We start from the raw sequence: 13,005 nt of genomic DNA, 5'->3' as shown, positions 1-13,005 counted from the left end.
ATCCGCCATGTGGGCCAAAGTTCCCGTTGTCAAATCTGCGGTTGTGCTTGGTTGAGGGGCAGTTGCAGGCAAATCTACGTCACTTGTGTCCCTCAAAAAACCAGAACCCGGCCTTGCCACGCCACCAATTTCCCGTGCCCCCGGGAAAGCTTCCTCATTAAAAATATACTCATCCCCATCATCCTCCTCATCCTCCACCTCCTCTTCGCCCGGTACCTCGTCATGTACACTGCCCTGACCAGACAATCGCTGACTGTCATCAAGGCTTTCCTCTTCCTCTGGTGCAGACGCCTGATCCTTTATGTGCGTCAAACTTTGCATCAGCAGACGCATTAGGGGGATGCTCATGCTTATTATGGCGTTGTCTGCACTAACCAGCCGTGTGCATTCCTCAAAACACTGAAGGACTTGACACATGTCTTGAATCTTCGACCACTGCACACCTGACAACTCCATGTCTGCCATCCTACTGCCTGCCCGTGTATGTGTATCCTCCCACAAAAACATAACAGCCCGCCTCTGTTCGCACAGTCTCTGAAGCATGTGCAGTGTTGAGTTCCACCTTGTTGCAACGTCTATGATTAGGCGATGCTGGGGAAGGTTCAAAGAACGCTGATAGGTCTGCATACGGCTGGAGTGTACAGGCGAACGGCGGATATGTGCGCAAAGTCCACGCACTTTGAGGAGCAGGTCGGATAACCCCGGATAACTTTTCAGGAAGCACTGCACCACCAGGTTTAAGGTGTGAGCCAGGCAAGGAATGTGTTTCAGTTGGGAAAGGGAGATGGCAGCCATGAAATTCCTTCCGTTATCACTCACTACCTTGCCTGCCTCAAGATCTACAGTGCCCAGCCACGACTGCGTTTCTTGCTGCAAGAACTCGGACAGAACTTCCGCGGTGTGTCTATTGTCGCCCAAACACTTCATAGCCAATACAGCCTGCTGACGTATGCCAGTAGCTGCCCCATAATGGGAGACCTGGTGTGCAACAGTGGCAGGTGCGGATGGAGTGTTTGTGCGACTGCGGTCTGTGGACGAGCTCTTGCTTCTGCAGGAGGACGAGGAGGAGGAGGAGGAGGAGGAGGAGGGGGTGCGAACGGCTACAGACAACTGTTTACTAGACCGTGGGCTAGGCAGAACTGTCCCAAACTTGCTGTCCCCTGTGGACCCTGAATCCACCACATTTACCCAGTGTGCCGTGATGGACACGTAACGTCCCTGGCCATGCCTACTGGTCCATGCATCTGTTGTCAGGTGCACCTTTGTGCTCACAGATTGCCTGAGTGCATGGACGATGCGCTCTTTAACATGCTGGTGGAGGGCTGGGATGGCTTTTCTGGAAAAAAAGTGTCGACTGGGTAGCTCGTAGCGTGGTACAGCGTAGTCCATCAGGTCTTTGAAAGCTTCGCTTTCAACTAACCGGTAGGGCATCATCTCTAACGAGATTAGTCTAGCTATGTGGGCGTTCAAACCCTGTGTACGCGGATGCGAGGCTAAGTATTTCCTTTTTCTAACCATAGTCTCATGTAGGGTGAGCTGGACTGGAGAGCTGGAGATCGTGGAACTAGTGGGGGTGCCGGTGGACATGGCAGACTGAGAGACGGTGGGAGATGGTATTGTTGCCGCCGGTGCCCTAGATGCAGTGTTTCCTACTACGAAACTGGTGATTCCCTGACCCTGACTGCTTTGGCCTGGCAAAGATACCTGCACAGATACAGCAGGTGGTGCGCTAAATGGTGGTCCTACACTGCCGGAAGGGATGTTGCGTTGATGACTAGCTTCATTGGCCGAGGGTGCAACAACCTTAAGGGACGTTTGGTAGTTAGTCCAAGCTTTCAAATGCATGGTGGTTAAATGTCTATGCATGCAACTAGTATTGAGACTTTTCAGATTCTGACCTCTGCTTAAGGAAGTAGAACATTTTTGACAGATGACTTTGCGCTGATCAATTGGATGTTGTTTAAAAAAATGCCAGACTGCACTCTTTCTAGCATCGGATACCTTTTCAGGCATTGCAGACTGAGCTTTAACCGGATGGCCACGCTGTCCTCCACCAGGTTTTGGCTTTGCCACGCGTTTTGGGCAAGATACGGGCCCGGCAGATGGAACCTGTGGCGATGTTGATGCCTGCTGCGGCCCCTCCTCCTCCTCTGCTTCAGAACTGCTGCCGCCTGCACCCTGTTCCCCCAATGGCTGCCAATCGGGGTCAAGAACTGGGTCATCTAATAACTCTTCTTGTACCTCCTGCGCAACTTCGTCTGTGTCACCGTGTCGTTCGGTGGTATAGCGTTCGTGATGGGGCAACATAGTCTCATCAGGGTCTGATTCTTGATCAGCACCCTGCGAGGGCAATGTTGTGGTCTGAGTCAAAGGACCAGCATAGTAGTCTGGCTGTGGCTGTGCGTCAGTGCACTCCATGTCAGATTCAATTTGTAATGGGCATGGACTGTTAACTGCTTCACTTTCTAAGCCAGGGACGGTATGTGTAAAGAGCTCCATGGAGTAACCCGTTGTGTCGCCTGCTGCATTCTTCTCTGTTGTTGTTTTTGCTGAAGAGGACAAGGAAGTGACTTGTCCCTGACCGTGAACATCCACTAACGACGCGCTGCTTTTACTTTTACCAGTTTCACGAGAGGAGGCAAAAGAGCTAGAGGCTGAGTCAGCAAGATAAGCCAAAACTTGCTCTTGCTGCTCCGGCTTTAAAAGCGGTTTTCCTAATCCCAGAAAAGGGAGCGTTCGAGGCCTTGTGTAGCCGGACGACGAACCTGGCTCCACAGCTCCAGACTTAGGTGCAATATTTTTTTCCCCACGACCACCTGATGCTCCACCACTACCACTACCCTCATTACCAGCTGACAATGAACGCCCCCGGCCACGACCTCTTCCACTAGACTTCCTCATTGTTTTAAAAACGTAACCAAACTAACGTTATTTGTTGCAGTCACACAACTTACACGGTGAGCTATAACTTCAGTATGATTTAGCTACCCCTTTACAGGTTGGTGAGACCACAGCGAAAATCAGGCCCAATGTTACACACTCTTTTTTTGGTGGCTGCAAATTAGAGAGATGCCCCACACGCAGGACTGTCACTGAAGCACAAATGTTAATATTAATGTCACACTATTATTTTTTTTTTATTTTTATTTTTTTCAGGAACACTTTAGAAACCCCCCAAAAAAAATAAAATAGATTTTTGCAGGGAGAATTTAGAAAACAAATGTAACAAACTATATGCTTTCTATGGGCCACTGAGTGAGAGATGACGCACACAGGAATCAGGAGTGGCACACAAGCCCAGAGGCCAATATTTTTCTACCAATGATTGATGGAGTTATTTTCTCTGGTAGATTTTGGAACCCAAATCAAGGAAAAAAAATATAGGCTTTCTATGGACCACAATTGGAGAGAGAGAGAGAGAGAGAGATGGCACACCCAGGAGTCAAGACTGGCACACAAGCAGAAAGGCCAATATTAATCTCCCATTTTTTTGGGGGGTTTTTTTTTTTTTTTTTTTTTTCAGGGAGACTTTAGAAAAAAAAATAATAAAAAAAATATGATTTTATCAGGAAGAATTTAGAAACCAAATAAAATAAAATTATTTTTTCAGGGAGAATTTATAAAACAAATAAAAACAAAAATAGGCGTTCTATGGCCCACTGACTGAGAGATGACGCACACAGGAGTCAGGAGTGGCACACAAGCCCAGAGGCCAATATTTTTCTACCAATGATTGATGTAGTTATTTTCTCTGGTAGATTTTGGAACCCAAATCAAGGAAAAAAAATATAGGCTTTCTATGGACCACAATTGGAGAGAGAGAGAGAGAGAGAGAGAGAGAGGGCACACCCAGGAGTCAAGACTGGCACACAAGCAGAAAGGCCAATATTAATCTCCCACTGTTTTTTTTGGTTGTTTTTTTTTTTTTTTTTTCAGGGAGACTTTAGAAAAAAAAATAATAAAAAAAATATGATTTTATCAGGAAGAATTTAGAAACCAAATAAAATAAAATGATTTTTTCAGGGAGAATTTATAAAACAAATAAAACCAAAAATAGGCGTTCTATGGCCCACTGACTGAGAGATGACGCACCCAGGAGTCAAGACTGGCACACAAGCAGAAAGGCCAATATTAATCTCCCACTGTTTTTTTTTTTTTTTTTTTTTTTTTTCAGGGAAACTTTAGAAAAAAAAATAATAAAAAAAATATGATTTTATCAGGAAGAATTTAGAAACCAAATAAAATAAAATGATTTTTTCAGGGAGAATTTAGAAAACAAATAAAACCAAAAATAGGCGTTCTATGGCCCACTGACTGAGAGAGAGAGAGAGATGGAACGCTTAGTACTGGCACACAAGCCCAAAGGGCAATATTAATCTCCCTTTTTTTTTCCAGGGAGAATTTCTAAAACCCAAAAAAAAAAAAAAATAGGCTTTCTATGGCCCACTATTTGTGAGAGAGATGGGACGCTCAGGACTGGCACAGATGGCACGCTCAGGACTGGCACAGAAGCCCAGAGGCCAATATTAATCTCCCTTTTTTTCTGGGAGAATTTATAAAACCAAAAAAATATTTAAATAGGCTTTCTATGGCCCACTATTTGTGAGAGAGATGGCACGCTCAGGACTGGCACAGATGGCACGCTCACAACTGGCACACAAGCCCAGAGGCCAATATTAATCTCCCTTTTTTCAGGGAAAATTTATAAAACCAAAAAAAAAATTAAATAGGCTTTCTATGGCCCACTATTTGTGAGAGAGATGGCACGCTCAGGACTGGCACAGATGGCACGCTCACAACTGGCACACAAGCCCAGAGGCCAATATTAATCTCCCTTTTTTCAGGGAAAATTTATAAAACAAAAAAAAAAATTAAATAGGCTTTCTATGGCCCACTATTTGTGAGAGAGATGGCACGCTCAGGACTGGCACAGATGGCACGCTCACAACTGGCACACAAGCCCAGAGGCCAATATTAATCTCCCTTTTTTTCAGGGAGAATTTATAAAACCAAAAAAAAAATTAAATAGGCTTTCTATGGCCCACTATTTGAGAGAGAGATGGCACGCTCAGGGCTGGCACAGATGGCATGCTCAGGACTGGCACACAAGCCCAGAGGCCAATATTAATCTCCCTTTTTTTCAGGGAGAATTTATAAAACCCAAAAAAAAATAAAATAGGCTTTCTATGGCCCACTATTTGTGAGAGAGATGGCACACTCAGGACTGGCACACAAGCCCAAAGGCCAATATTAATCTCCCACTGTATTTTTATCAGGGAGAATTTATACACCCCACAAAAAAAAATACAGAAAAATGAAAAGGCTTTCTATGGCCCACTATGTGAGAGAGATGGCACACACAGGGATGGCACTCTAGCAGAAATGCCAAATTGCCAATCTTAATCTCCCACCAAAAAAAAAACAAAAAAAAAAACAGGGAATGTCCTACAATTACTATCTCCCTGCCTGCAGTAATCTCAGCCAGGTATGGCAGGCAGCAATAAGGAGTGGACTGATGCACAAATTAAATAAAAAGTGTGGACAAACAAACAAGATAGCTGTGCAGAAAGGAAGGAACAAGAGGATTTGTGCTTTGAAAAAAGCAGTTGGTTTGCACAGCGGCGTACACACAGCAATGCAGCTATCAGGGAGCCTTCTAGGGCAGCCCAATGAGCTACAGCGCTGAGGGGAAAAAAAAAAAAAAAAAAACTTCCACTGTCCCTGCACACCGAGGGTGGTGTTGGACAGTGCAAATCGCTGCAGCACAAGCGGTTTTGTGGTTAATGGACCCTGCCTAACGCTATCCCTGCTTCTGACAAAGCGGCAGCAACCTCTCCCTAAGCTCAGATCAGCAGCAGTAAGATGGCGGTCGGCGGGAACGCCTCTTTATAGCCCCTGTGACGTCGCAGACAGCAAGCCAATCACTGCAATGCCCTTCTCTAAGATGGTGGGGACCAGGACCTATGTCATCACGCTGCCCACACTCTGCGTTTACCTTCATTGGCTGAGAAATGGCGCTTTTCGCGTCATTGAAACGCGACTTTGGCGCGAAAGTCGCGTACCGCATGGCCGACCCCGCACAGGGGTCGGATCGGGTTTCATGAAACCCCGACTTAGCCAAAAGTCGGCGACTTTTGAAAATGTTCGACCCGTTTCGCTCAACCCTAGTCATCGCTATGTATACATGGTTCCTAGCGGTGACTGTGCAGGGAGGAAGTGGGGAGAGCACCTTATCGCCACGCACCGGAGCTCACAGACTCCCCTGTGCAGAAGATCCCTGGATGCAGTGCCCATAGAAGAGAGGAAAAGGTAAGAAGTGAAATTTACAAAAGGAGGCTTATACAAATTTGAAAGGACCACGGCAGAGCAACTTTTTTTTTTTTTTCTTTAAGAAATGAATTAGAATTAATTTTGGTTTTCATGATGACTGAACTGACTTTATAATATTTTTAATTTATTTTGTAGATGTTGCTCAAGGCATCGAGTGCACGTACCCAGGATGCTGCACGTTTGCATATTGTCAAGAAGAAATCGATGTGTGGACTCTGGAGAGGAAAGGAATGTTTTGCAGAGAATCGATGTTCGGAGGCAACAAAAAAGTCAACCTGACAATCCCTCATCTATTGCAGGAGTATTCTGGGACGTTTGTCTTTCTGTGTGAGGTTTGTGATGATGTTGTGACATGTATTATTTCAGTGGTTTTCTTTTTTATAGGTATATTAGGCATGTATCATGCTACAGCACAGGCGCTGCCATTTTGGTGAAGTAGAATTTTTTTTTTTTTTGTAAAACCAAAATAGAGTATGTATTATGTAAAATAGGGGGCAAGTCATTGGGGATCAGTAGCCTGTCAGAAGCCATGCACATGAATACCTAATCAGAGCAGCACATAAAGCCCCCCACAGGCCGCCCCGGAGCACAAGACGGATTTCATCACCAGGTATCATTGTAATCAGTATAACGGCGCCGACCTGACACTGTCTGTAGGTTACCATGCACAATCCTGCTGACAGGTTCCCTTTAATTATCCTCTTCTGCGTTGCAGTCGGTGATGCAACTATGAGCTTCCATTTTCTCTAATTCCAATTTTTGTTGTTAAACCGAGTTGCAAAATTAACTATTTCTCTTTGTTAAAGTGGATCTGCTGTCTTAATAAGCTGCTTTATATAAGGGCAGTATAATATGGTTATAGGGCTGTATACAAAAAATGTGCCGTTTGGCTACTGGGTGCATGAAGCAGTGCCCCGAACGCGCCCTTTGTGTTCTTTCCAATTAGACAATTAGCTATTGTATTCACTAGGAGTTTCTTCTGGCATCAGTAGTTGGAGGCTATAAAGCACTGTTCATTTAACAATGCTCCTTAGGTCGGAATTTAGTAACATAGTTGTAAGCGCAAGTCCAGCTATGCAGCAATCCATAGAGGAGCTATAATTTAACGACAGAAAAGCTGTACAGAAATTCTTACATTACTTGAAGAGTAATTTTAATGTTTTGTTTATATACTTAAATCAATAGAACACGTGAAATTAAGCAACTTTGTAATATATGTTGGACTGATGTTTCATTCTCAATATTCTCAGTTCACGTCTAAAATCTGTCTTGGTGAACACAGATTCTCCCATTACTGAGATAGGAGATGACAGCTGGTGCTCATAAGGTTCTATGGATCGTGCATTAGAATGTGTCTGTCTCAAGCCCATCCATAGATTAAAGGTACCGTCACACATAGCGACGCTGCAGCGATACCGACAACGATCCGGATCGCTGCAGCGTCGCTGTTTGGTCGCTGGAGAGCTGTCACACAGACAGCTCTCCAGCGACCAACGATCCCGAGGTCCCCGGTAACCAGGGTAAACATCGGGTAACTAAGCGCAGGGCCGCGCTTAGTAACCCGATGTTTACCCTGGTTACCATCCTAAAAAGTAAAAAAACAAACGCTACATACTTACCTTCCGCTGTCTGTCCTCGGCGCTCTGCTTCTCTGGTCTGCCTGTGAGCGCCGGGCAGCCAGAAAGCAGAGCGGTGACGTCACCGCTCTGCTTTCCGGCTGACCGACGCTCACAGCCAGAGCAGGAGGAGTGCAGAGCACAGCGCTGGAGGACAGACAGCGGTAGGTAAGTATGTAGTGTTTGTTTTTTTACTTTTAGGATGGTAACCAGGGTAAACATCGGGTTACTAAGCGCGGCCCTGCGCTTAGTTACCCGATGTTTACCCTGGTTACCAGCGAAGACATCGCTGAATCGGTGTCACACACGCCGATTCAGCGATGTCTGCGGGGAGTCCAGCGACGAAATAAAGTTCTGGACTTTCTTCCCCGACCAGCGATCTCCCAGCAGGGGCCTGATCGCTGCTGCCTGTCACACTGGACGATATCGCTAGCGAGGACGCTGCAACGTCACGGATCGCTAGCGATATCGTCTAGTGTGACAGTACCTTAAGAGCTCCAGCCGTCATTCCCTATCACAGTAATGAGATTATCTGCAATCACTGAATGCAGATTTTACTGAAAGCCGAATCCAAGAGGAGTGAGAATTTCACTGATAATATATATTACAAAGTTGCTTATTTTCATGTGTACTATTGTTTTATGGAGTAAAAATTAAAACAACATTACTTTGTGAAGGCACAGATAGGAGATAGTTTATCAAGACTTGCATTTCGTACACCAGTCTACAACCAAATTTTATAATCCTCAAAAGAATATTCATCAGACACAAATTAATAATATCAATGATACTTTATTTGAACATGGTAAACAACAAATCATCACCATAAAAATTAATCATCATAAAAATTAAAAATTGTATTAAAGCTGCTAGAAGAATAAGAATGAATAATATAAAAATTAAAAACAATTAAAAACAACTATGTATGTGCAGGGCATGGTAAACTGACTGGCACCCAGTAAAATAATAATAGATGAAATATCAAATGAATAATGGTAATCAATACACCAAAAAATGTGTTTGTGTGTGTATATGTATACACCTAAAAAATGGGCTGAAAGTGCCCCTCTCGCCTTATACTCGAGTCATGGAAGGCGGAGGGGTCGGCGGGTGAGGGGGAGCGACGACAGTCACATACTCGCCTGCTCCTGGCGCGGTACGTGCATGTCCCATAGTCTCCAGCACAGGCACCTTCTTCCTCTGTTCAGCGGTCACGTGGTACCGCTCATTAAAGTAATGAATATGGACTCCACTCCCATAGGGGTGGAGCCACATATTCATTCCTGTAATGAACGGTACCAGGGACCGCTCAATACAGGAAGAAGCTGCGGGCGCCGGGGACAATCTGTCCGGGAGAAGCTGCCAGGGACCGCACCGGGAGCAGGTGAGTATTAAATATTCACCTGTCCCTCGTTCCAGCGTCGGCGCCACTCCGTCTTCCGCGTCCTCTGCAGTGACTGTTCAGGTCAGAGGGCACGATGACGTGTTATTGTGCGCGCCGCCCTCTGCCTGAACAGTCAGTGCGGAGAGACGGGACGCTGAGGAGCAGCGACGAGAGTTAAGTATGTCATTTTTTTTTATTGCAGCAGCAGCATTATATGTGGCACATTGTTATATGGAGCGTCTATGGGGCCATAATGAACTGTATGGAGCATTATATGGGGCATATTTGTATATGGAGCATCTACAGGGGCATATTTGTATATGGAGCATCTACAGGGCCATAATGAACTGCATGGAGCATTATATGGGGCATATTTGTATATGGAGCATCTATGGGGCCATAATGGACTGTATGGAGCATTATATGGGGCATATTTGTATATGGAGCATCTACAGGGGCATATTTGTATATGGAGCATCTACAGGGCCATAATGAACTGCATGGAGCATTATATGGGGCATATTTGTATATGGAGCATCTATGGGGCCATAATGGACTGTATGGAGCATTATATGGGGCATATTTGTATATGGAGCATTATATGGGGCGTATTTTAATATGGAGCATCTTATGGGGCCCATCCTGAACTATATTGAGTATTATATGGGGCTCCTGATTCAATATGGATACTCAGAAACACTTATCCTACTGATGTCTCAATTAATTTTACTTTTATTGGTATCTATTTTTATTTCCGAAATTAACCAGTAGCTGCTACATTACCCACCCTAGGCTTTATATATGTATATATATATATATATATATATATATATATATATATATATATATATATATATATATATATATATATATATATATATATATATATATAAAGGAAAAAAGGGAAACAGCACAGCTATTAAACTTATCTGCGGGTGCAAAGCCTATAAGGAGCCCGTCCACCGGCTATCCTCAGTCCATAGAAATACCAAAAAATAGGCAGCACTCCATAGTCTTGAAAATCTTGGTGCAGTTTAATCAGACCCACATGTCTTCATAGCAACGTTTCGGCTCAGACTGAGCCTTTCTGAGCCTTGGCTTGAGAAAGGCTCAGTCTGAGCCGAAACGTTGCTATGAAGACATGTGGGTCTGATTAAACTGCACCAAGATTTTCAAGACTATGGAGTGCTGCCTATTTTTTGGTATTTCTATATATATATATATATATATATATATATATATATATATATATATATATATATATATATATATATATATATATATATTGTGAAAACTATATGTGAATGTTATCCTATTATTTGTGCCTATAAATATTTCAGAATAATAATATAATCAAAGTGCTGGTCCCAATGAATATTATGATTAAAAATAATTCATAAGCAAAACAATAAAAAATGGTCTTCTGAAATTTTTAAATTAATCATAAATATTCTGGTTATATACAATTCATAAGCAAAACATATGAATTAAAAACTGATAAATAAAACACAAGTGTGATCAAGAATATACAAAATATTTGGTGCAAAAAAAGAGAACCACAATACTAACCAGTACTAACACGCCACTGTCCCTGCACACACCACTCCAACGCATGTTTCGCTTCCGCCTCGTCAGGGAGTTAAAAAATTCACTTTTTGGTGCCAGATGGTCCCTATAGTATTTTATATCGCTGATGGGAGGTGGCAGGCTGATGAGTATTATCTAATAACAATGATTGACGTTATAAATTGCTATTTGATATTTCTATTCCAGAAATGTTTTGATCACAAACCCAGAATTATTAGTGAAAAAAATAAGGACAACTTTAGCCTGAGCTGCTCCCATCCTGTTGCGAAGCATGACTTTGAAGAGAACAAGTGAGTATGAATGGACGGCTCCTTCAGCCAAAGACCCTTTTTTTTTTTTTTACATTACAATGTCACTGGTTCTTTATAAGTAGTTCAACTAACTTTTTTATTTTTGCAAAAATCTCATTAAAAGCCTTGAAAAATTCCTACCTTGTGAACCTTCCTGCATTCTTCCATACAGCTGCTGTATGTGATGTAAGGCCTGACTTGTATTTTATGTGCGGTATTAGAAGAATCCTGGTTGCTCCCTTTTGTGTCATTTTATGAATGCGAAAGCACTCTGAGGTGCGGGGAAAGGTAGAAAATCAGATTTTTTTTTTATATCAGGCAGGTGTTAATGTTTTATCATTGTTTAGTACATACAATACCCCCTATGTGTTACATGTAAATGTATTCATCATATGTTTCTATTTCTGTACTACAGGTGTCTTGTTCACATGTTCAGAGACTCTATTGTCAAGTACTGCAAGATCCGTCCATTCAACAATCTTCTTTTACTTGATCTTTGTCGACATGAGGTTCGATATGGATGCATAAGAGATAACGATTGCTTCTACGCTCACAGCCTGGTGGAACTTAGAGTTTGGGTCATACAAGAAAAGACAGGTGCGTGAGCTTGCGGGGTGTAGTGTCTGATGATGGCTGAATTTACACTTCAATTTTTTTCACCAAGAGTAAGACTGGGATCTCAAGACAGGGAAGGAACCCCCTGTCCTGTAATTCATTTCCATTCTTAGTGATCTAAAGGGTAACATTTCTCCTTGTGGAGAGTGATGTGCCACTGTAAGGAGACTTATAGGCCATGCAGTGCAGTACTCTGGGAAATTAAATATGTAAATTGTCTCTTCAGAGAGGAAGAGGAGATGAACTTTAGTGCCACCTATTGGAAGTAGCCATCCTAAAAGTCAGTCGACCCTTTAACAACCCGATACTGACTTTTAGGATTGCTACTTCCAATAGATGGCACTACAGTTCCAGTTCTCTTCCTCTTTGAAGTGGCAGTTTGTACATTCTTGGTGATTAATGATAGGAGAACAGATTTTCTGTACATTAGTACAGGTACCATCAAACACATACGTTGATTTATATAACCTTAAATTGCATTGTTTCATTATTTTATTTTTTTATTGTAGGAATTTCATTTGAGCGAATTGTTCAGGAGTCAGAATCATATTGGGCAAAGGAGTCCAGTTCACTAAAGCCCCAGGTACATGTTCAGTGTTTGATATAGTTTATGTGTCGTAGAGAAAAATTGTAAAATTCATAAAGACATCTCCAGAAAGGGGATATATCACCCTCACATTGAACATATGAAATCAGTTATAAGTAAGAAAGCGTTGACGCTTCAACCTCCATTGAAATAGGACCTCCTGCTTCGAACATGTAATTACAGCAGAGATCTTCTGAGAACCAACCACTAAAACTAGGATTCATATACTCAAAGTGGAGAAGTACACTTCTGAGACGAGGGCTTCCCGTTTTATACCAAGTGAATGTATATACCGTACTGTTTTGTTCCCCATTTCTTAACATCTTTGTATATTTTTTTATAAACAGTGCCTACCGTTTCGTATTGAATATATAAAATTTAATAGCTCTGTTCCTCTTGTTCTGTAAACCGCACTCTTGAAGCCATGCACTACCTGTAACTGGTGTCCAATCGGCCTGTATAAACGATTGGTGGTGGCAGCTAGTAATTCTTTTTCTAATTGTGGAGTTGGCAGTGATTCTATCGGGATATATATTCCATGTGTTGGCATTGGAGGTGTACATACCATACGCTCACTGTGAGTTCCCCAATAACCGG

At 42.9% G+C, this 13,005-nt stretch overlaps 1 protein-coding gene across 2 annotated transcripts in view; it reads left to right on the top strand.

Annotated features, from left to right (window-relative positions):
- ZC3H7A (zinc finger CCCH-type containing 7A) overlaps positions 1-13,005 on the top strand; it is an 88,030-nt gene that overhangs the window by 37,330 nt on the left and 37,695 nt on the right. For both annotated transcript variants that reach the window (XM_069734052.1, XM_069734053.1), the window contains exons 14-17: positions 6,466-6,662; positions 11,104-11,207; positions 11,623-11,804; positions 12,332-12,405. In XM_069734052.1, the coding sequence (XP_069590153.1) occupies positions 6,466-6,662; positions 11,104-11,207; positions 11,623-11,804; positions 12,332-12,405 (557 nt within the window). The remainder of the gene's footprint in view (positions 1-6,465; positions 6,663-11,103; positions 11,208-11,622; positions 11,805-12,331; positions 12,406-13,005) is intronic.

The sequence above is a fragment of the Ranitomeya imitator genome, chromosome 7 (assembly GCF_032444005.1).
Source record: "Ranitomeya imitator isolate aRanImi1 chromosome 7, aRanImi1.pri, whole genome shotgun sequence".
In the NCBI taxonomy this organism is placed as follows: domain Eukaryota; kingdom Metazoa; phylum Chordata; class Amphibia; order Anura; family Dendrobatidae; genus Ranitomeya; species Ranitomeya imitator.
This window is presented reverse-complemented; position numbering and strand designations above follow the sequence as displayed.